The sequence below is a fragment of the Juglans regia genome, chromosome 13 (assembly GCF_001411555.2).
Source record: "Juglans regia cultivar Chandler chromosome 13, Walnut 2.0, whole genome shotgun sequence".
Classification (NCBI taxonomy): domain Eukaryota; kingdom Viridiplantae; phylum Streptophyta; class Magnoliopsida; order Fagales; family Juglandaceae; genus Juglans; species Juglans regia.
The window spans coordinates 6,042,743-6,068,519 of record NC_049913.1 but is presented as its reverse complement, the minus strand read 5'-3'; the positions used below and the strand labels follow the sequence as shown (position 1 = coordinate 6,068,519).

General features: G+C 40.8%; 1 protein-coding gene across 1 annotated transcript; it reads right to left on the bottom strand.

Moving 5' to 3' along the window:
- Positions 1–13,919: 13,919 nt before the first annotated feature.
- On the bottom strand, positions 13,920–24,921 carry LOC108993358. The gene is made up of 10 exons (XM_018968245.2): positions 24,572–24,921; positions 22,678–24,325; positions 20,886–22,337; positions 20,363–20,748; positions 18,516–20,278; positions 16,431–16,872; positions 15,784–15,946; positions 14,860–14,963; positions 14,444–14,535; positions 13,920–14,360 (listed from the first exon to the last, which is right to left on the bottom strand). Exons 1-10 carry the CDS (start codon positions 24,832–24,834, stop codon positions 14,284–14,286), a joined length of 6,390 nt encoding a protein of 2,129 aa, XP_018823790.1. The 5' UTR covers positions 24,835–24,921; the 3' UTR covers positions 13,920–14,283.
- Between the last annotated feature and the right edge of the window lie 856 nt (positions 24,922–25,777).

The window sequence follows — 25,777 nt, the reverse complement described above, 5'->3', positions numbered from 1 at the left end:
CAAACAACTCTCAGCTCTCAGACACACAGGGAAAAAAGAAAGAAAGAAAGAAAGAGAAAAGAGACTGGGTTGTTTTTTTTGGGATAAGTTCAGCTTATTTAAATACACATAATGTATCAATGGAAACAGGGTCTTGACAAACCAGGTCTCGGGAAAACGTATGCTGACAACACAGCATAATCAACAAGGCACGCCCCACGGCAAGCATCTTTTGCAGGGGCACCGGTGACTGCGTTTGCACGGTGGAGCTGCACAATAGATATCCGGACTTGTCATCGACGATAACCAATGCACGATGGCAAGCAACAACAATGGTACTACTAAAAGTGCCCAATTTATGGGTTCCTTTGTTGGAAGTTCAATAACAGGCAATAACCTGGGTATGCATAGGAGGATTAAGATCACTGCCAAGATTAGTAGAAGACGGGGAAAATCATCATATACGGGGGTGGGTCTGCAGCCTCTACAGCAGGCCATCAAGGACCTTTGTGTTCTCTGAGAGAGAGAGAGAGAGAGACTGCTGCAAAATTTCTCAACAAATTTAAAGATGAATGTTCCTTTTTTCTTTTCGGGGGGTAAATGAACAGTACTGGCTAAAGAATAGTTTCGGAAACTTAAATTTATCTCATTTTATCATTATAATTTTTTTTTAATTTTAATATAAAATATAATAAATAATTCAATTTTTTAAATTAAAAAATAATAATAATAATATTTAAAAAATAATATTTTAATAATATTTTATTATTTTAACTCAATTCAATCCAACATCTAAATGAATTTTAATATATTGATCTTAAAAATCTTGATCTTCCATTTCTTTATTCTTGTCTTTATATGTTAGTGGTGACAGATTTTATAAACTTTGCTCGAGTGGCTCTACTCTTAAAATTGAGTAATGTTAAATCTAATTTTTTGAGGTACAAATTTTACTCATTTTTTTTTAGATATTATGAGATTTATTATTAGGGAGTAATAATATATATAATTATTGAATATGCAAGTGTCATTTAATTATTTAAAAAAATAAAATTTATAATTAATAAATTAATTTTTTTAATATTAATTATATATTTATTTATTTTTTTAAATAATTATATGACGCTCAGGCATTCATAATTATAATTATCACCTTCCATCGTTAAAACGTGAATTTTGAATGTAACTCTTAAATTTGTTTTTTTTTTTATAAGAAATAATTTGCACATATCAAGAAGGTGGAATAAATAACAAAATCATATCTTAGATTAATCGCGACCACAAAAGTATTTTTCAATCCACGTATTCGGTGGTTGTCCCATCAACGTCGTCCATTAGCATAATGATATCTTTTGAGAATTGATTCCTCTCCACTTTTCCTCTCTACCAAACACACTTTAGGGTGGGCCACTCGTTTCACACAAAAAATTATGATTAACCTTTGGCTGTTTTGGTGGTCCTCTCCATAGTCATGACTCATAATTAGTTGGCCTATTCGCCACTGCTATTACTTCAGCTGCCGACATATTGCTTAAGACAATATATTCTCACCGGATATGGAGATAAAGGGCTCAAAACAACTTTTAATAATATTTTGCCACGTAGTCCACCTATGAGAGGTGTAATTTCCTAGACTTGAGTTGAACCGAATGGATCTAACTCAGGTCGCTTGAGTAACATAGGTCAAGACTAGACCGAAGAGGGCCAGACCGACCCAGAAGGTCCATAGCGAAAAAAGGTAAAAGACGCACCTTGCATAGGGCCTAGTAAGAAGTATGGGTTGCCCCTGACCACCAACGATCAAGGCACCATAGCCAAATCGAGGTGTCAGGCAGGACCCTGACACCCCGAGCACTGAAAGTAGCGCAGACGGAAGCACCAACAACTCAGAAGCAACGTGTCAGGGACAATCCCTGCACTCGAGTATTGACGACGAGCTCACCTGACCATGGCCACGCCACATTAAATGGAAGACAATGCCAAGCTCAGCATGGCTTGGACTGAGGTGTCAGTGGTCGTTACGATCAGGCATGGGGCCCTGCCACCTGACGAAAGACTGACACAGAACATGGCAGGAGGAGATATGGGCAACACCCCCACGACCCGACTGATAGGTACAGACGACACCACCTAGAATCCCTTCGTTAGAAGATCACATTGACCAGGTATATAAATACCCCCACACACCCTCTAGAGGGCTCGCTCTCTGATTGAACACTTCTCTCCCCCACTCTGAGCCTTGTTGAGTACTTGAGGTAATGGCAGCCGAAGAAGAGCGGCACAGTATGCACCTTGAGCTCTGTGAACTTGAGGACAGATACGTCGAGATGGGCAAATGGATGGGCACAACGTCCACGTTGGACTAGTTGCTCACTAGCACGGACGTGCCATATAGTGCTGAGGTTATGGCGGTCCCTCTTCCCCAAATATTCAAAGTTTCGCAGATAGATGCGTACGACGGGTCCAGGGACCCCCTGGAACATCTGAAAACATGTAAAACCCATATTACCCTGCAAGGGTTCTCGAGAGAAGTCGCGTGCAAGGCGTTTCCTCTCACTTTAAAAGGGACGACGAGAGCATGGTTCGAGTCCTTGACGCCTGGTACCATCGACAGCTTTGTCGAGCTCGCTCTTCTTTTCTTGATGTAGTTCATGGCAAACAGGAGAAGGAGGCATCCTGCTGCCTATCTCTTGATTGTGAAGTAGCGGGACGATGAAAGCCTGAAGTCATATCTCTCTTGGTTCAACAGAGAGCACATGACAATAGATGACCAAGATGAAAAGATCACTCTGGCAGCTCTGCTAGGGGGTTTGTCCCCGTAACCCCTTTATGACTGAGATCGCGTGGAAGACTCCCACTTCGTTAAGGGAGTTCATGGACCTAGCCAACCATTTCATCAACGCCGAAGATACATTTTGGGCGCTGACGGCCCCCCGAAAGACTGAGTTGGAACGAGCAGACAATAGAGACACCGGGTAGAGCAGCAGTGCTAGCCGAGAATGTAATAGGAAGAAGACATGTGAGGCCAAGAGCAAGGAAGAGCAGCCTGCACGCGGGCGGGTTGGACCACACACACTCCAGCATGGCCATGGAGGCCAAAAGAAACCCAAGCCCGTGGGAAGAACAACAATAGGGCCCGACCCACCCTAAATACTGCACCTACCACTGCACTGACAACCACAGAACAGAAGACTACTTCACCAGAAGGCAAAAAATTGAAGAATTAGAAACCCTTCTAGACCAACGGGGTGACAAGCGGCGTACCCAAAAACCCGATGGTCGCGTGCGGCAACGGAGAAGTGAAAGTCCAGCGAGGCGAAGGGTGGGAGGATACCTCAAAGTAAGTTTGCACCGAAGAAGTCTGGCCAGAAGAAATGATTCTATGGGTGAAATCCACACGATCGCTGGAGGATATGCCAGGGGAGGGACCACCTCCTCAGCTCGGAGGGCCCACACCAGAAGGGCCCGTTATGAAGAAGTGTTCACCATTGGCAGGGTGGTCCTAAGCTCTAAGAGCCACTCAGGGGAACGATCATAACTTTCAGTGAGAATGATGAGGAGGGCATCCTTCACCCTCACAACGACGCTTTAGTAGTGACTGTGCAGATTGCCAACTACATGACGAGAAGGGTCCTAATTGACAACAACAATTCTACTGATATCCTATTTTGGAAAGCCTTCGTCTGAATGGGAATCACACCCGACCGGTTGCGCCCTGCCCCAATGCCCCTCAAAGGCTTCATTGGAGACATAGTCCAGCCAATTGGTGCATTGTTTAGGGCCAGAGTCTCCAAGGCTCCCCCACACAACCAATCGGACACAAGTCTCTTGACCTGCCGACCTTCGTGCTACAAGTCGAGTATCTGGATTTGCTGCGAAGTATGGCTAGGGCCAGAGCCTCCCAAGCCCTGTCCCACCCACAGCCAGTAGTGCTACAACCTCCCGAGCTCTACCCCACCTACAGTCAATCGGACACAAGTCCCCCTACTTGCCGACCTTCGTGCTAAAGGCTAAGTTTCTGTACTCGCCATGATGTATTGGTTAGGGCCAGAGCTCTTAGGGCTCACCCACACGACCAGTCAGACACAAGTTCCTCGACTTGCCGACTTTTGTACTACAAGCCGAGTCTCTGGATTCGCCGTGAAGTATGGCTAGGGCCAGAACCTCCTGAGCTCTACCCCACTAACAACCAGTAGTGCTGTCGACCTTCGTGCTACAAGCAAGAGAAATGAAGAAGAAGAGAAAAATGCGCAAGAGTAAAGGAAATGCGATGGCACCAAAAACATAAAGTTACTATATATCATTGTTCTTTTACATTAATGGTCCTAGCGGGCATGAAAAGTACAAAACAAAGAAAGACAATTGAATCAAGGGGGAGGAGGAGCATCATGGAACGCCAGCAACATCTGCTTCATTCCTAGGTTCTTGACAAACCGGTAGGCTTAGCAGTCGGGTGCGAGGGAAGAAAGCTAGAGAGCATTGAGGTCCACCGAGGGGTTCTCCTTTTGGTTGTCTCTTAGATGCTCGAGGCCTTCTTTATATCCATACCCTTAAGCCTCATCCCAAATAGTTAGCGCACTTTGAATATGGAACCTGAAAGCCTTCTCGGCAACCTGCAAGGTCGAAATTGTGAGGTCCCGAGCTGAGATAGTATCCATCACCCAGATCAGATCCCCTTTCAAGGAATGGATTCAGTCCCAGCATCGCTGCGTTACGGCCCCTAGCCTGCGGACGGACCGCGTAAGTGTGAAGTAACGGAGAAGCAGCCGCGTACGCTGTGCGACCTCTGAAGCCCTCGCACGCCAGAACCTCTGAAGGCTCCTCTGAACAGACTGCAGCTCGCTCTCCAACCTTTGAATTTTCCCTCCAGCCTGACCTTTCTCCTCACCAAGGCGTTGGATCTCCCTCATGAGCTACAAAATTTCCTTCCTCGTTGAGCCCAGCTCCTTATCCTTCGACTTCTAATCCTTGCAAAGCCCCTTGTTCTCCGAGCGCAGGAGTTTGTTGGACTCCCTCAGCATGTCCAGGTCCTCCATCAAATCTTTGCGCACTAAGGTCAGATCAGTTATTTCTTTGTTCGCCTTGCAAATCTCTAGGCAAGTTAGAAGGGATAGGGAGCGAAGTGCCTGCTTCTCCTTCTCGAGGGCTTCCCGTTCGCCCACGATCCTAACTGCCAATCGATCTGGGGCCTAAAATTTGTAAACAATGATTAGAGGAAAGACAACAAGAAGAAAAACTAAAGTACTCGGGCCCGTTGCCTGGGCACTCTCTCATTGGTCAGCATCGGAAGAGGCAAAAGCGCCCCGAGAACAGTTTCAGGAGAAACCGAGCTCAGGCTCACTTGAACTCCACCAGCAGGAACAAGCCCTTTTAGACCTTGAGCGCACGGGGAGAGGAAGGCTCTTTCAACCTTTGGCTTGACTTGGGCGAACGACCCCATTAAGAGATCTTCCGAACCACTCGGGGTCGCGCCCTTCTCGTTAACGATGGATGTCGAGGAGGAGGTCACCACCACGACTAAAAAAGTTTCGTCGACGGGAGGAACAACCCCTCCTACTCGGGGGCTCGTCGGATCCTGAGAGGGGGGTTGTGGCACTTGGTCGTCCAAGACCAAGTAGGACTCAACAGCGAGCTCGGGAGAGAGCCCCAATGAGGGTGAGGTGATGGAGACCTAGTCGTCGCTGCGCTCCGGTGCTTGGGGGGAGCCTGGCTCAGGCTCCCCATGGTGAGCAGGGATCAGAAGTATTGAGGGCCTGGCCGGAGGCATGGCATGGGCAGCTTCCTCTTCGGCAAGAGTATCTTCGAAAGAGGGCAGGGACTCGACTGCCTCGCGAGGAATGGGATTCATGAAGGCATTGATAAAGATGGCGTTGAGGGTGAGGTCGTCCTCCTCATCTTCATCATCACCAAAAGCAGAGAGTGACGGTGGGACCACAAGTTTTATGGATGAAGGGTGAGTTGCATCGGTGGCCAGGACTTGCCGAGAAGAGCTGGACGAGCCACAATGGAAGGTGCCCGCCGAAGCTGGGGAAGAAATACTGCCAAAGGTGTTTCGAGCAGACCTCGTCGGGGCCAGGCTAAAGGAGCTGCGAGAGGTACCGTGAGGAACTCCCGACGGAGCTGTTCGGGAAGTAGCATAGAACTGCTGAATGGAGATCCTGGTGGAGGTTGACTGGATGAACTGACCAAAGCCTCACCAGAGGAGCTCAGTGGAATGGAGCGAGAAGAGTTGGAGGGGTGAAAACGAGGGCCCGAGCCCCCAACCCAGAGGCGACCCCAGCATCACTATCGTTGGTCCGACGTCGTTTGCCTGGATCATCAACCGCACGAAGGGAAGGTTGGTGTTTCATCCCCGGAGAAGAAAGGGGAACAAACTGAAGCTCCCAATCGAGCACAAAGGATCGATCAGGAAGAAGTAGGTGCCGCCTGATGTTAAGCTTTGTCAACAGCGCATCCATCTCAGAGACGACTGGGTGGGCGGCCACCCAAGACAAAACAGTTGCAACCCTGAGCTCCTCTCTCTCGGACAGTTTGATCAAGAGAGATTGACTCTGTAGTTCGTTGGCCCAGACGGGAAATTCCTGGTGAACTTGCTCTCCCTGGGGATACTCCTAGCTCGAGCCGAAGACGAAGAAGAAGCGCCGTTGCCATTCCTTGATGGAAGAAAAGCGCCTCTCCAGAGTGACAAAGTGCTTCCCAGGGCTTGAGCTTGGAAACTGCACAAACTCTCATTAAGGCGCAAGATTTGATAGACTAACAAGAACTCACGAGCAGTCAAGTCAGGATAGTCTTCCAGGCCCTCGCTCAACACTTGCTGAAAGATTATGCAACTCGCAACCATGATTTGCCAAGTGTTGGGGTGGAGTTATGCAGGGGGCCAACTTCAAGGAGTCAAGGATGGAGCGGCAGACTGGCAAGCGCAACCCTTTAGAAATCATCAACAGGAAGAGGGTCACTTGTGTCGCCATCCCATCTGCATCCACAGCGGGAACATGGCGGCCAGGAATCTCCATGACCACCTCAGGATGAATGGCGTACGACCTTCGCCACGCACAAAGGTTGTTGGCTGTGACGATCGACTCCTAATTCCTCCTAGTGAAGGAGAGAATACGGCCTTCGGGTTCTTTAGGTGCAGCCATGGCAAGGCACTCGAAGAAGATATGGGAGCAAGGAAGAGAAAGAGGCTCTGAGGAAAGCTTGAAGAAGAAGAAACATGAGGATTTCGAGAGTGCAGAGGTAGAAATGGAAGGAACAAATGGGGAACGAAGGCTTAAATAAGGGAGTGGGTGACAGTTGGTGTTCGGCAGGCAATGAAGAGACCGTGGGTTAGAAATTGAAGGGACATGACAATTCTCAAGAAATGAATGAGGTGACTTGATGGCACCAACTACTGCCAGTTGGGTGAGTGCTTGGCATGGCCCAATCTCGAGCACTTTACGCTGGCAGGAAGTTCGCCGATGAGACAACTTCGAGTAGAAGAGTGGGAGTAACCCCCTTCCAAATCTGTATAGGGCAGCCAAAACGTCGCGGGGTCGTTTCGAGTGCCCTAAACCGCTGACACCCCTTAGGAAATCAACAGCGGGGAGACACGCACGTGGATGCTACACTCCCACCCTGACTCCACATGTGGACAGGAAGCAACGGTTACGCCGCCAAGAATTTAATACTGCAAAAGGACAGTCGCGGGTATGAGAGAACCCTAACATTTCTTTTCTTTTCTTTTCAATTCCTACTCTACAAATATGCTAGGAATTCGCAGGGTACTGTGAGGGGAGTAATCCCCTAGACTTGAGCTGGACTGAACGGGCTTAGCCCAGGTTACTTGAGCAACATGGGCCAAAACTAGACCGAGGAGGGTCTGATCGACCCAGAAGGCCCATGGCGGGAAAAGGTAGAAGACGTGCCTTGCGTAGGGCCCTGGGTTGCCCCTGACCGCCCACGATCAAGGCGCCAGGGCCAAATCGAGGTGTCAGGCAGGACCTTGACACCCCGGACCTTGAAAGCAGCACAGACGGAGGCGCCGACAACTCAGAAGCAAGGTGTTAAGGACAACCCCTGCACTCGAGTACTGACGGTGAGCTCTCTTGACCATGGCCATGCTACATTAAATGGAAGACAACGCCAAGCACGGCATGACCGAGATTGAGGTGTTAGTGGTCGCCATGATTAGGCATGGGGCCCTGCCACCTGACGAAAGGTTGACACGAAACGCGACAAAAGGAGATATGGGCAACGCCCCCATGACCCAGCTGACAGGTATAGACGACACCACTTAGAATCCCTTCGTCAGAAGATCACTTTGGCCAAGTATATAAATACCCCCACATACCCTCTGGGGGGGCTCGCTCTCTGATTGGATACTTCTCTTTTTTACTTACTTTGCCATTCTCTCCCAACAACTGATTTAGGCATCGAAGGTACCACGGTGCCCCAAGCCCCCCATTCTCTATCTCAACAAGATCCAGACCGAGCTTAGCAGTGTAGAGTTGTCCAGGCTGTGAAACTCGACATCAACAATACCCATGAATTAATAGTGGATGCGCGATATAGTAGAATGAAAATTCCTCTCCTCTAAAAACAGTGCGTCTTCTCTCCTCGCCCAAATAGCCCATACCTCTCTTCCATATGAAAGTCCTTTGCCCAGATTGACTTCGAAAGGTGAAATGCATTATTAATTAAAGAGTACTGCATTATTGAAAATCTTGTTCAATTGGACATGGGTATACTGGAAAATTGTGTTCAAAATGAAAAATGCATCTTCAAAGGTATGCTAAAAATGTAATTTAGTTTTTGGCGAACACCCTAAAAATGAAGATGACTCCGAAATGAAGATGACTCGAAATCCATGGGCTGCATCATCGGAGCAAAATCTTAATGTTATTGGTGAGGATGACTCTGAAATGAAAATGCATATTCAAAACAAACCATGAAAACAATCCATGGAGGACGATGGTGGTGGCTGCGTTGGACTGGCTGGTGGCGGCGAGCTGCCTGGCGTCGAATTGGCTAGTGGTAGTGGTGGCGGGCTGCCTAGCGTCGGACTGGCAGGTGGCAACGACAGGTGGTGAAGGGAATAAAGAGGTACAACGTCGGGGTAGCAACAAAGAGGAAATGGAAAATACTTTTTAGGGTTTTAAATTTTAGGTAGAAATTTTATGTAGTCATCCTCATAGTTTTACTTTGTGTAATGTTGAGATGTCAGTTTTTGATTGGGTGCTGTTATAAGGTTGAAAATAGCCTTACCGCTCCAAAGCAGAACTGTATTCTAAAACGATTAGTTATTATTATGATGGCAGATGGATAACACACATTCATCTTAACCTTGTAGGCTATAATTAGATAATAGCTATGCTTTATTATACCAATAAGATCCTATTTTTTTTCAACAGGTTCGGTTTGGATACAAAAAATGTTTTATTTCATTTTATTATTAAAATTTTATAAAATCTCCATACAAAATATAATAAATAATTCAACTTTTTCAAATTCTAAAACAATAATAATATTAAAAAATAATATTATAATAATATTTTATTTAATTCTTAACTTTCATCTTAACTTACTATCCAAACTACATCTTAATCACCATAATTCAATATGGAAAAACCAATCATTTAATTTTCTCCACACAAAGTCAGTTTACATTGCAAAACAAAAGGTCTCAACTCTATGTTCCATCACAAAATCATACTTCAATTTAGATTTATCACTGATCATGTTACTACGTTGGATATTGAGATGAGTTGAGTTGTGAATAGTAGTATTTTAAGGGTCCCATTGAGATAGTTTAACTTTTTAGGTTAAAATGTATGAAGTAGGTTGAGATGATTTTACTTTTTTTATGAGAAATTTGAAAAATAGTAAGTCTCATCAATGATTGGTTTGAGATGAGTTGAGTTTAGTTTAACAACCAAACAACCTTTAAAACCTGTAACATAAATGCATCAACTTCCACTAGCCAACTGATAACAACAATGCCAATATTAATGTTAGATTTAATTTTAAGATATACAAGCTTTGCTTATTTTTATTGGGAAAAAAATGGAGTCTATAGTTAAAAATATAATTTTTTATATAGATTTTAAATTTATCCAATTTTTACAAATTATGTACATGGGACTTGTATACAGTATACCCTAAAACTGTACAAAAGGTTCGCTTTGAAAATTAAATTTTGAGCAAATGGCTGTGATAATGCCAACTCACTACCACAACGTCATTAATGAAAAGAAGAGAGTTAGCTCGGAAATGAAAACAATTCTAAAATGAAATAATAATAATAAAAGCTAACAATCGGCGAGTGATAAAACAGGAGTACCACAATAATTCAATCAAGTTTCATTGTCAAATAGAGGACTAGCTATCATTTTTGTAATCCGAAACCAAGAAACTGGACATATATAATGAGCTTGTCATAACTTAACCTCCCTAATCTCCAAACGAAGTACTGCCAAACTTCTTTCCTTCTGTCCAAAAGCATCTTAGAGAGAGTAAGATGTTGCTTTAAAATTAAAAAATAGGAAAGCGAGATACATGAAGAGGACGTGAGTTTCTCAACAAACACTCCATTATAATAACCGCAACATAAAGCTGAAAAAGAAATCGGATTTTGGGACAAAAAACCTGATCACCAACCGTACCTTGTAAAAGAGGACGCTGTCTTAAATGATGGTTATTTACAGTTCACATAGTTGTGCAAACTATGATGCCACCGCTGGAGGCGGTGGATGTTGAAAGTGCACTGCAATTTGTTGTCCTGATATGTTTCTTAAATAAACCTATATTCCATTCCTTAAGATCATCGATTAGAGAAAGCAGAAACATAGTAAGGAGACCAGTATTGAATGGGGTGGACTGCAGCGGACCAAGTTTCTTCAGCTCACCTGTGGTAGCATGTGTAGCTACCAAACGGGTTTTGTCGCAGTGGGGCATGAGGACCACACGAGGAACAAGCCTTACGTGAGCCTCATGCGCAAAAATTTTTGCTGCGGTTTCGCTTCGTCTCGGTAGATCTGCGGATGGGGATTGCATGGTGGGGCGTGTGTAGGCCGTCAGTTGCCAAAATGCAGTAGATCTAATCAAAACTGAATCGGTGGAGAGGAGGGACTAAAAACACTAGCTGAAAAACTTGTACACAAAAGGTACCGGAAAAGGAACAGAGAGAACGACGGAAACACTGATCGAAAAGGATTAGTAAACTTTCTAGAGAGACGAGACAATTTCTCTTTCTAGAAGAGAAAAAAATAAAAATTATGCAAACATCATCTAAGCACTGGCATTGACTTAGCCAAATGCCAATGCTTAGTCAAATATGATGAATTTGAGGTTAAGTTTGCTAGCATTGGATTAGCCATAACAAGATCATTCGAGTTTTCATCTACAGTTGTTCTTCAAATATGACTTAAATTGTAGCTGGGTCATCTTATTTTTTAATAAATATTTTTCCAACCAAACCCTCTCATCTCTCTTCACTTTGTTTCTTTCCCACACACTTCTCCTCTATCTCTCCACTTCAATTTCTTTCCCACGCATTAGAAAATGGAAAGGTGAAATTTCGAATGCATGGGAAAGAAACTAAATTGGAGAGGAGGGACTAAAAACACTAGTTGAAAAACTTGTACACAAAAGGTACTAGAAAAGGAATGGAGAGGATGATGAAAACACTGATCGGAAAGGATTAGTAAACTTTCTAGAGAGACGAGACAGTTTCTCTTTCTAGAAGAGGAAAAAACAAAAATTATACAAACATCATCTAAGCATTGGCATTGGCTTAGCCAAATGCCAATGCTTAGTCAAATATGATGAATTTGAGGTTAAGTCTGCTAGCATTGGATTAGCCATAACAAGATTATCCGAGTTTTCATCTACAATTGTTCTTCAAATATGACTTAAACTGTAGTTGGGTCATCTTATTTTTTAGTGAATATTTCTCCAACCAAACCCACTTCTCATCTCTCTTCACTTCGTTTCTTTCCCACAGACTTCTCCTCTATCTCTCCACTTCAGTTTCTTTCCCATGCATTAGAAATTTCACCATTTTCTCCCCAACCAGAGGCACCATTTGCCAACATTAGCTCCCTTGGCAGTATCATCATTCATCATCATTGGTTCAACTTCAACTCTACCAGTATCACCTCTGTCATCGGCGTCCCTTCAACGGAGCCCTTCCTCTGCCCTCATTTCAGGCAACATATCTGATTGAACATCACCACTGCCCACACACGATTGTTTCATCTAGTCTTGAAGACACCACCGCACCGCCCTCTCCTCTTTCTCTCTCATCCCACCTGTTCTCTTTCTCTCTTATCCCAGTTGGACCAAGTATTTGATGTTAAAAAATGGGTCTTTACATTTCTTTTTTCTCACACATTTCTTATTTAAAAAATGTGTTTTTTCTCTCTAGCTCGTCCCCATCTCCATAAACAACTATGTCCAAGACAAGTCCTCATCACCATAAACAACTCCATGGCTAGCTCGTCTTGGTTTTGTGATAATTTGTGTAATTTTGGACAGTAACTATATGCTCCTGTGTTTTTTGTGATAATATGTAGGCAGCAACTATGTGTTACTGTTATATATGGGCAACAACATTTTGTGATAATTTGTATAAATTTTGGGCAGCAACTCAACTATATCCTTACATGTTCTTTTTCTTTCTTTGTAAAACTTGTGATTTGATTTGTAGTTGTCTTGAGTAGTCTATTTGTAGTTGTGATTTTATTTAATTTGTAAGTTTTGGGCAACAATAGCGATAGTGTTGAAACTATAGGGGTGTAAATTGATTTGATCCGGTTCGGGAGGTGATGGACCGAAATTTTAGTCCACCATTTTCCTGGGCCGAACACCCATAGGGACTAGACTGGTAGTCTATCAGTCTAGTCCAATTCGATCTGATCTGGTCCATTCGGTCCCGCCCAATTATTTTATTTATTTATTTTTTCAAGTAAATTAATAAAAGATTATTTAAATTACTAAAATTAAAATTAAAAGAATTATTAATGTGAATTATGTAACTAACTCATTAAAAAATTATTTAACTATAGTTATATTTATGATGCATAATTATTAATAATGTCATACATTTTATATATGGTTAATGAATATCAAATAATTTCATTGTACGTAGATTATTCATGCCTCCTTGCAACTTAGGTATTTAAAAAAAAATTACCTAATTACTTTAATTAAGTGTAAATAGTAGAATATGTATAAATGTATGATGTATTAACTATTTACATATAATGACAAATTATCACATGATTTATAATTTATTATTAATTGGTATCATATATTATTTAATATTTTATATAGTCAATGATAATAATTAGATGAAAATTACATCATTAACTTATATAATTACTATATAAAAATAATATTTTAATTATTAATAATATTTTAAATATATATAGGAGTTCAATCTGGTCTAAAATTTATAAACCCTGAGACCAGACCAAATTCCTTTAGTCCACAATTTTTAGGATCGAGACCGACCAATACAAATACAATATTTAGTCTAGTCTGACCGAAATTTTCAATTCGGTCGATTTTTTCGATCCGGACCGAATTCTGTACAACCCTAGCTAAAAGTATAGATTGTTGGATTATGAACACCGGTGGTAGTGCTTAAATTATAGTAGTAGCAGCACAATTTATTGCTCAACTAGAAATGCTTGTTGGGGAGAGTTGTGAAAATAAAAATGAAAATAATTGTTAGAGTTTGTTGGGGAGAGTTGGAGATTATTAAAATAAAAATAAAGTATTTAAACAAATAAAAAAATTGTATAAAAAAATATATTTAAAAATTAATAATATTTTGTTATTATAGAAAATGAGATTGCTAATTCAATCTAGAGTTCAAGTTTTGAGTAATTAGTCAAATGCCAAAAAGTCACATATTTGCCAAATTTTTACTTTGAATAGCTAATCCAATGATAGGGCTCTTAACAGAACAATTCAGCATATTATTGAGAAAGTACCGATTAAAATTTGGAAATGCTTTTAAAAAAGGTTGCAATTTACAACACTGGTGAAGCCATTATAACTGAAAGACAACAGCGGAACCAAGATATCCTGAAAGCAAATTTGGTTCATATGTACACTTCAAACAAACTACAATTTAGGAATCTAAGGTGTGGGGCGAAAGAAAGAAAAAACAATTTGCATTATACAACATTATAAAACCTATGGCTGCCTTTATCTCCTACTTACATGATTGTGCTTCCTTTATGATATTTTTTTAGAACACCGGTAGGACTTGTATTGTATCGATTAGATGAATCATATCCAGACGGCAAAATATTTCGACTAGACTTTTCCTTCATACTGGAAATTCAGTTTGTAATCATGTTGCAAAGTTGCAAGTGTGGTTCTGCAAGGACCCTCTACACAAGTGATAAGAGATTAAGTGAGAATGGAGCATTTCTTTCTAAAAATAATTTTTTATATCAAGTTGAGATTCCCTTACCTCCAAATACAGTATGAAGATATTGAAGATCATCCCCTGAGCAGGCATCGATCAAAGCATATATACCTGGTCTTAGAGCTTCATCTATTTCCCTGCAGATTCACAATAAAAGGGTTCAGCTACTATAGCACGAGAGCAGATTCTTATCCCCCACTCAGCTTCTCCTCTCAGAAGAGCCAACTTTTTAAGGTTGGCTCATTTCTCCAATATTTTCCTCCCATGGTTTAACTCTAAACTACGGAAAGAGGGAAATAAGATCTTTAGAGGGGACATTTTGGCCAGCAAGGAAAGATGCACCATCTTTAGAAATAAAAAAGCGTTTTGGAATTATACGACAGAAGTAGTAGTTTAAACAGAAACAAATTTGCACTTCTTCATAATGAGATCAATCAGATTTAAGGATATAAAAAAATTACCTTTTGATGCCAGTTTTGCTAGAGCCATATCCCACAAAAACCCATATGTAATTGGACAAAAACTGGGAACAATGGCGGCCAAGGATGTCCTTTTGCTGTCTTATCTGCCATAAATGTGAAAATTAAACCAGGGGGATGAGAATCATTAAGGGTAAGATCTTCTTTGTGTGAGAAATAGATGACATTTTATCCGAGGACCATGTTAAAGCATAAATGACAAAATACCTATTAAAAAATGTATGGTGAAAATTGCCACCTAGTCTTTGCGTACTAAAGCCAAACCCAATGGATCGAACTTTAGATGGGGAACAAGTTTTACGGACGTGTAAGGTTTACTGAACAAGCAAGCTGAGCTTGTGGGCAGTTCCTGAGCACTAAACGCTTTATCCCAAGATAAGCTCTGATTTAAAGCCTTTAGTGACCCCATTCACCAAAGAAAAGTCCTGACAAGGATATTGGGTCCACTATTTCAAACTAGCTGTAAAACGCATTGACATAAAGTACAGAATGGTAGGTTCAAGTACTTTGATTGCTTGAATGATCCCTTTGCACTAATAAACATCACAAGAATGTTTAAACTTCTTGCAACGTAAGAACCACAATTCATTATATAACATATCAAATGCATGTATCTCCTTGTTCTTTCTTCTTTAATGGGTATAGTGAAAAGTGATTTGAGTAGGGAATAATGATGCACTCCCATATTCCAAGTCCCAAGAATAGTGACCAGATGAACTTATCTCAACATCAATGGCATTGCTAAATGAGCCAACTCGGTCACCATGTCTCAAAAACTCACCCTGACAGGAGGCAGTTTTTGCTATGCATGAAAAGAATTAAGGCCATGAAGTAAGGTTTCCTCTGTGATATCCCAAATTCAGATGCATTTCAATTGTAATACATGTCAACACAAACATCACATACCTCTTCGTAAATCCTTCTGAGAAAACAAGCACATTTTACTCCCTCTTCCAAGTCCCATGAAAAATATCCTTTTCTAGTGACTGAATCAGTATCCACAGTCTCCAAACAATGAAGAAGAACAGAAACAGAAGCTTCAAGTAGAGCAATACACCGCTCGCATTCACTAGAAGTAATGAGAACAATCAGCATAATCACATATAACGCCTACTTTCATCCACCAGTGATGGGGTGGGGGCAAAAAAAAAGCAGGACAGTTCATACAGACTAAGTGAGATTTTTTTTTTTTTTTTTCAAATATAGGTACAGATTAAGTGGGCATTGATCAAACTAAAGCAGGGGTTAATGCAAATAAAACTGCAGATATTCTGACCTTAATCAACTAGTCACTAGAGCATCAATATGTCAACACTAGTTAATACTGTTGTATAGACTATCAGAAGCCCTTCAATACAAAATTGCAAGAAAGACGCAAAGGGTTTAGTACCCTTATTTTTTATAGTTTGCTGTTTTCCACTTCCATTTTTTTGGGTCATTTACTTGTAAAAAATTACAAACCACTATAACCAAGTTTTTTGTGTACCTGAGAGAGAGAGAGAGAGAGAAGAGAGAGAGAGAGAGAGAGAGAGAGAGAGAGAGAGAGACCATACCTTTTGTGATGCTTGAGAATGGTATACAATAATCTACAACATGCAGCAAATAGGTCAATTGAGAAGTACCGATCTACAACACAAACATTCATGCTTGCAAGTGGATCGGCGACTTGGTTATCCGAGACCAATGAAGGATGAGATGAAATGGGAGCTTCAGAATCTTTAAGCTGACAGAAATCTTGAAAAAGTGCAGCAGGTATACGTAAAGACGCTGCTATATGCCAGGCATCCATTTGGAAAAGGGCATGTTTTCCAGAAACTCTTATAAGTACTTCAACACACATAAGAATGACTGATCCTGGATCCGGATTACTGTCACCTTCACTACGCATAAATCTGCCATAGAAGATTAAAGGATTCTGCAAGTGCAGAATTATGTTGAACAAGCCTGCAATTAGGCTCTGGATGTGTCTTTTCACAACACTCAAACGTTTGCGTCCTGAAGAGGAAGTCAAAGGTCAGAACGGATTGATAGAGAGCCCTAAAGTGGAAATTCAATAAAATTGTGGATGTACTTCATATTTTGGTACTGCAAAAGTACAAATTCTAGGATGTGAGTAGGACAACATTAAAATATGTTGTGAAGAAATTCCAAATTTGTTTGGACAGCATCCCTAGGGAAGATTCTGACCATTGACAATCTAAGGAAACGTGGGCTTCTCCTCATTGACAGGTGCTGTATGTTCAGAAATAGTGGCAAAACAGTAGATCATTTACTTCTACATTGTGAGTTTGCAAGGGCCTCATGAAATTACTTTTTCAGCAAACTGGGATTAGCATGGGTTATGCCAGGGAGGGTGGTTGACCTACTAGTTAGTTGGAGAGGGATCACGGGGATACCGCAGATTGCAACTGTGTGGAAGATGGCTCCCATTTGTCTACTTGGTGCATTTGGAGTGAAAGGACTAACCGAAATTTCGAGGATCGAGAGCACTCCTTGGATGAGTTTTTGAGTTTTTTTTTTTTTTTCCTAGAAGACTTTATTTATGTGGGCCATTGTTATAGACTTTAATGGTCTCCACTTTCATGATTTCCTTGAAACCATTTCTAGTTCCTAACTAGGTGTAATGACATGTATACTTTATGTATACTTGGGCTATGCCTATTTCTGTATCAATAAAATATTTTCTTACTTATAAAAAAAATTCCAAAAAAAATTCCAAAAAAAAATCTGGAACCCATAGCTAACTTCTAAGCTTTTTTCCCAATTCTAAGCTTTTTTCCCAATAAGTTTCCAGAGTTCTTTTAAAAATGACCTTTGCAATACCAAGATGAGATTTTGACAGAATTATAGAGTTGTATTCATGAAAAGAAGAATTTGAAAATTTCTAAGCATTCTCAAAATGAAGAGATTTGGATTGATGAGGTCTTTAATCTTATCAATTTAAATTTCAAATGTTTGGACGTATATTTTCAAATTAAGAATTTATAACGATATAGTGATGGTGTGGCAATAATGTAGAGGTCACAATGGTATGTTGTTGATGGTCGTGGTGGTGGCTGTAGTGTCAGTAACAGTGGTGGTGATGGTGGAACTTGCAGTGGCATGTGCTAGTAGTGGCAGTGGCAGCAGTAGTAGCAACTACGGCAGTAGTGACAGTTTAAAGAGGGATGGAAAGGTGGTATGACAATGGTAATGTTAGTGAATTTTCATAATGACATATTAGTCATAGCTTCAGAATAACTTTCATATTAACCCAAGCAAGAAAAAAGCATAAATAATTCCAAAAAATTACAATTAAAAAGAAATCTTTTACCAAACACAGCATATTTGTGTTTTCTTTTTCAATTTTCTTTTCCATAAGAAGCAGTTATACCATTGAAGAAAAGCACTAGAACGTGGCAGAAATTACTTGATCTTCTCTTATAAAATCCATTTTAAACGCAACATAAAGGGATTATCTTCCATTCTTACCCCTAGCATTTGAAAGGTTTTACTCACTCTGGAAGTAGCTATTTAAATGCAAATAGCTGAACCCTACGGTAGATGCCAAAAACAAGCGAGCCCACTTACAGACATGCTAAAGAATGGATCAATACAATTAATTTCCATAATTGTCCAAATTGAATGTGCAACATTACCTGAAACAAATTCAAGAACCAAATCAAAGCAATCAACACCAGCTGCAACAAGTGAGGAAACCTTTCCACCATCTGCTCCGACAGTTATGTCATAGTTCATTGTACATCCTTCCCGGACCCCCACTAGTGCTCTCTCTATAGCCTGAATTGCAGATAAGAGATGCAATTCTGATGGTTTCTTTATGAACGTTTTGAACGACATCCTTAACCTAGCTTTAAATTCATCCAAGCAATATGGTGCAGGAGAATAAGATGCTTCAGACAATCCCATGTGACCAGGGAGTGTCTTCGTGCTTGATTCTGTCTCATGAGATGCTAGTGTAGCTCTTTTTCCTTGCAAAGTTATGCATTTTCCTATAGCCCTTAAATGTAATTCTATTAACTTAGCATACATATTTCTGGATAAGGTAGGATTAGTAGAAGGAAAATAATTTCCCAACTCTTCCAGATACTTCAGAACACCATCCAACCAAACAAAAGAATGTGGTTGTGGTATTTCAACTATATGCACGAATTCCAGTAACAAGACTTGTGAGATGCCAACAAAGATTGGTACCAAGCTTGGGAATGATGAACTCCTATTGATCTGCAATTTTAGCCTCAATAAAGCTGAAGAAGCAATTAATAGTTGCCTGAGTGAAAAAGCTGCTCCAGGATAATCCCCATTGAGCAACCTATGCAACAAAGGCCTGTTTATGCATTGGGAGTCAAAAGAATCAACCTCATTCAAAATACTGGCAGCAAAGTTTGCATCTTTCAACCACGACCCTTTAACACTAGCACTTACAGGGTCATCATCAATGTCAGACGACACAGGGAAGGTCACTGCAGCACCCGATTTTTGCTGATGTATACCACTTGAAATTTCAGCACAGTCACCAGTGCCTTTCAGTGAAATATCCTCTGTGCCCAACAAATCTGGGCTATAGTCTGACTTTTTATGATTTTGAGCATCATAGAAATTTGTGTGCTGTTGATCATCAAGGAGAAACATGCGCAAGAAAAGATTAATGAACTCTTCAAACACATTTATACAAAAGTTGAGTTCTGAGTGAGGTTCACATTTCCACCATAATAGTTTTCCTCTATTATCGCTGTATCTTGCAGCTCTATCATTGATTGCAGACACTAGACCCCATAAAAACCCACTAAAGCAAGAAACTATAGGAGAAAATCTAGTCAAATCTACAACATTGACACCGAGACCCACTTTTTCACTATGAAGAGCATCCTTCAAAGAGAGAACAAAGCATTGCATCTCTTTTTTCAAAATCTTGGCAACGAGGCAGGCACTTTTCCAGGCCTCAATACAGTTGGTGGAATCCAAACAAGCATCAGATTCAATCAAGTCATTCTGTTGATTGGTATTGCCAGAAAAGGACTGCTCGTTCGAAGGCTTCTCTGCATCTAAAAGGAGATGAACAACATGACTAAATTGATATCTACTTAATGTCAAGAAGACATATGATGTGTGATCCATCAATGAAAATACTAAATCATTAAATTGACTTGTGCTATCTTCTGACACTGCCTGTTGAAGCTCGACCACTGCAGATACTGACTTGAAAAGCCATAAAGCAGAAAATGAATCCTCAGGGAATATAGGAGTAAATAAGGATTGACTAGTTTCTATCTTCTTTTCAGAAGCCGCTACAATTATATATTTCAAGGCCTTCCGGCAAGAAACAAACAATCTGAAAAGATCACGCTGGCTGTGTGAGCACAACCTACCCTGGCATTCCAACAAGCCGCCAACGACAAGCCTGAAACATGATTGCCCAATCATTACATAAAATCACCCCACATCATAACATATAAGGATCAATCATGCAGGGAAGACAGTGTACCTTTCAAGGTTGAGTATATAAGTTGCATAAAGTAATAATGATCTAGAATTTAAATATCCTTTTGGCATCCAACACAGAAGATTAAGCAAACTTTGACAAGCAGTAAAGTTCACATTCGTGGAAGGTAAATCATTTTTTCCACTGCAGATTTTGGTAGGCAGCTTATCAGATGAATGGGCAATCAGTTTTGAATCTGACAAATGATCATATGTAACATGTTCCTTGCTGGAAATATTTACTGGTAACTTGTCAAGTGCACCAAGAACCTCCGGCCAATGAGGAGATGAATTCAAATCAACATTGCTAGATGAAAAATCTCTAAGTAACGGTGACACCGATTTCTCCAATACACGGCAAAATCTTGATGCAAAATACCTGCAAACAAACTAATGCAACAGATCAAATGAAAGCAAAAATTTACACCAAGCAAACTGAAGCATAAGCACATCAGGCAGGAAGGGAAAATTTGAAGAAAATAATATTATATTTACATAATAATAGGGTTATTCCATAAGCATCTTACTTTATGTTCATACAAAATTGAGTCCCTCAGAAGTGCTGAAGAGATTTGATGCATAGTCACTTTCTTCGGCTGGCTAGATTCATTGATGCACTGTTTCCCAACCTTCAGAAAGTTGCTTGTTAAAGAAGGAATGGACGTACAAATTAAAATTGAAAGGAACATTTTCAACTTCTTTTTAGCAGCATGAGTGCACCAAATATCAATATTTTGGCATACAATCCACCAAAGAGCAGTGGGCAATGACTTCTTGTTCACAGAGGAAATCCCAAAATCCCACTCTTCAGTTTCATGCACAGCTTGGGTAGGTGTATCCATACAAGTGGCGACATCAGAAGAGATCGATTGTTGATCTTTTGCAACTAAAGGTAGATGTCCCATTATGAAATCAGTAAGATTTGCTGCCTCTTGCCTCAAAACTGAGATGTGCCTTTCCCACTTTCTACTTCTTTTACGAAATAATGACAATCCAGCAGCGTCAACCAACTTATTTTCCAGCAGCTTATCATTACTCTGCTGCAAATACTCGAGGGACTTTATCTGCCTATTCAAATCAACAAGCCTCTGGAGAGCCATAGCATGCAATACATAAATTAAAGGAGAGCAATCTTCAGTACTATTCTGAAGATAAATATTTGAAACCGATTGTATAACAACATCAAGAGAAGCTGAAGGCTGGACAATCCAAGAAAAATAGCCTTTATCATCCCAATCAGTCCTCTCCATCCACTCCTTTCCAGAGTATGCTGTGAATGAATCCCCCATTACAACTGACATCTTTCTTGATAAATCTGGAGGCACAAGGCTTATTGCCTGCCTATATAAGCTTCGGCAGGACATGTACAACTGAAAGAAGAATATAAAGATCCAACAAGTGGGGAGACCAAATTTCGGTAAATCACCTTCACTCCCAACAGCCCTATTATCAAAAATTATTCCTGTGACAGAAGAAATAAACATGTTGATGGTATCTGGCTGTATTGCAACAAGGCTATTCATGCAAGGTTCTAGTAGCATCATCAAGTCCTTGATAGAAACCCCGAGGAGGTTACTGTTACCCGTTGTGACAGTCACCGAATCTAGAACTAGAGCATACAATTCAGACAATCCCCTCCCCAAAAGTTCTGCTGGTGGATTCTGCACACTATCTACTTTCAGTTTGCCAACTTCTTTTCCCTTGGCCTCTGAACAATTAAATTTCATCCATCCCAGGGTTTCTGATACGTCTGCTGTTAATTGCTTGATACATGCACTCGCTTGCCCTTCTGGAATAGATTTAATGGCATTACGAATGGTACATTTAAACTCTTGGGAGCATAATAGCATTCCCACTGATCTTGCATAAGCTTCAGTAGGTAAATCAGCAACAAATCTAGTACAATTTATTTCACCGTCATCAACTCGTGATATTACAAGCCTTAATGCTTTACACAGTGCAAAGACACAGCTATTCACCTACATCAAATGTATAAGAACAAGGCTTGAAACCACTCAATGCAAAACCAGATATAAGTTGTACCATATTTTGAGGTAAAAAAAGAAGAACAGAAAGAAACAGATCGTGATAGAATAGTATGAGGGGCAAAACCATTTCCCAAAAAATATGATGGCCCCATGGCACTTTGCAACTCCTACAAACCGAAAAAAAGGTACTCACGTGCACACGAGCGCGCACGCACACTCCCATCACTTAAACCACATGTAATGCCAGAAGTTTCAAGTATATACATTTTAAAAAAAAAAGAGAAGAAAATAGAATGTGATCAGATGAGATCAGGGAAGGATATCTACAAACCTGGCGTAGCTGACCATAGAGATTAATCAGTTGGCATCCAAGAGCTTCTATCTTGGAAAATAATGAGCTTTGATCCAACATACCCGCCAAATACAGGCCAATTGTTGAGTAAGAAAAGATTATAAGCCACAAGCTTACCAAGTCATTCCCTGTAACCTCATACTCAATTTCCAGAAGATAACCCACGGCAACAAGTACCTCATTGACTGATAAAGTTAACATGTCAATGTGTCTATGGTTATCCAAATCAAACTTCGACAACCGGTTTAAGTAGGTGAATGATGAAATAACCATATCATAAACCTTCTTCAAGAAATAAAGGCAAGCTCCTTCAGATGTGTCCTCTGTTCTTACATATATCTTTTCATGCATAAAGCTGGCAAGTAAATTATTAATAGATTGGAGTATTCCATGAACCTGCGACAACTCAGGTTCCACTTCCAGTTTATCTTGAAGATAGACACTGAGCTTGAGCAAAAGAGGCTCCATAATCTGTACAAAAAAATCAAAAAGAGACTTTCGTGTGTCTGCATTAAATCTCCCCGAGTAATAGCTATTGTTTATAAGCAAGCTACTACTATCAAAAGACATCTTAGAGGCATGACTCAATGAGTTATCCTCCAAGTGCCTTGCTCTCATCTTGGTACCTGAAGAAAGCACTGAAGATTTTTTTAACAACTTCACACGATTAACAAGCAAGTGGAACAGTTCTCCAATGCTACCCATTGCTGATACCTTTTCTGTCAGAGTTCTTTCCAATTTATCAAATAAGTGTCTATGATAACTCTTAATGACAGTTTTTTTGTTATTTGATTTCCCATCATGAGATGTGGCATACTTATCTGTACTGTGCAAGCTCAGAAACCCATCAATATGGATTGGATGAAACAGCCCATTAGACAAAACATCTTCAACCAAATTCAGTAAGTTTCCTGTCCAATGAGAATTACTTCCGCCAATTTGTAGGTGCAAGACAGCCAGCAAATGCATCAGTGGCTCAAGAAGTTTATCTATAAAATCATGAAATCCTGTTTTCCGAGTTGGGTGGGCCCTCAGGAACATGGCAAATGGCTCAAGCACTGAGCACGAAAACCGGAGGGCAAAAACACCCATATTGTCGCCATCAAGATTCTTGGTGTAAAATTTGAAGACAAGCTCGAGCACTGCATCAACCGTTGACATCCACAAGTCTAAATTTTCATTCGACAAGCCATCATGGGATGAGAAGACCAAAGAAATACAATCAAGTACGGCAATGTACAGTTTAAACCTTGCGTCGAAAAAAACAGATTTTCGTGACCAGGACAACGTATTATTCATTAGAGACACTGCATCTTTTGCGATATAAAGAATAGGCCGTAATAGGTTCCGCGAAAAATTTAAAGGAACTTGTAGTCTCGACGACTCCTCCAAACAAAATTTGAAAATCTCCCAGCATCTAAAATCTAGACACGTCTCGATAACTTCATCCTGAGGTTTCTGCCCGTCACCCCTCATTTTCTTTTCTGAAGAAATCAACACTGATTGGGTCCAATCATTAAGGAAAACTACCAAACGGGATAATTTTACAGGTTCGTAATCTTGGTCAGCACTGTTGCCTTTTTCCGCGACCCTCGTTTTCACAAAACTAGAAGCTAATTCCAGTTTCCTGCATTGAAATTCCATCATTTGTTACACAAATACTAAATGCTACATGAAACAAATAGAGTCCTCATATTTCGGACGGACTTTTTATGATTTAAAACCAATAACATAAACATAAATGCGATACCGAATTTCAAGTTTCTTTCTTTTTTGGGTAAGTAAATTTCCCAAATTTCAAGTTTCTTTCTTTTCCCAGTTCTCGGAAACCAAACAGACTGCTACATATAAAAAGACAAGAGGAAGGACTAACTTATGAAGATCGAGCTCTTTGTTCTGTAACGATAAAATCAATTGCAGGTTCCTCCACGGGGAACCTTCTTCTATGAGCTCCTGATTCGGGTCTCTCTGCTCCAACTCTTCGGCACGCTCTACATCTGTTTGTTCTCTGCGATTCTCTGAGAGTACTATACGTTGCGTTTTGGGAGGTATTTCGGCTTCTTCGGGACTACTTAGCTTCCGCTTTTTGTTTTTCTTCATATTTCCCTCCTTGGATTTTGCTTCCGAATCAGCCATTCCTGAAAAATTCGTTCTTCAGAGAGAGAGGTGTCTCGGATATTGTTTCAGAGGAAGGGTTTTGGCCGTTCCCAGTAGGGTTTTAGACTTTTGGGTCGTGTTTTGGGGAGGGACTATTTCAGGGTGGTATTTACTGGGTGTAGGGAAGCAGGGGCCAGAGGCCCAGATATTATTACCCAATGGTAGTCGAAGAACCCAACAGGAAACTCAAGCACCAGTCTCCCCACCGACCCAGAAACCTCATACCCAATACAAAGCTCTGTCCGAACTTGCCGCCCTTACTTGGGCCTGTCCACTTGGACCAAGATCTATTATAATCTTTGGACCCAAATATCTTGTTCAATTCAAATAAAAATTGATACAATACCTCAATCTCTTTAATATAAAATGTGTACAATATTTAATATAATATTTAAGGTTCGTTTGGATAGTGAAATGAGATGATTTGAGATAGTTTATAAATAATAATAAAATTATTAATTAAAATTAGATGAGATGAGTTATATCGCACCTCTATATCCAAACGGGCCCTTAACGCAGCATAATTCACATATTATATTAACACTTCTTCTAGGCACAGTCGCCGAATGCAAGCGGCGTGCAAACGGCTGACGTGGTATTATGCCACGTCAGCCGATTAAAAAAAAAAAAAAAAAAAAGAAAGAAAGAAAGAAAACAGAACACTGGTTTCATTTCTCTTTCGTTTGTTTTGGATTCCCGCTCGACCTCTCTCGTCTTCGCCTTCGGCTGGTGTGAAGAGATTCCCGCTTCGGTGGTCGACGTCGAAACAAAGATCTTCGGCTGGTATTTTTCCTTCAGATCAGCTTGTGTTGTCTTCGGCGTAGGTGATTTGGCGTGGGTGATTTTCGGCGTGGGTGATCTGAGGCGTGGGTGGGTGTCTGTGTCGCAAGTTCTTCATCTTCCTGGGTTTGCTCGGCGTGGG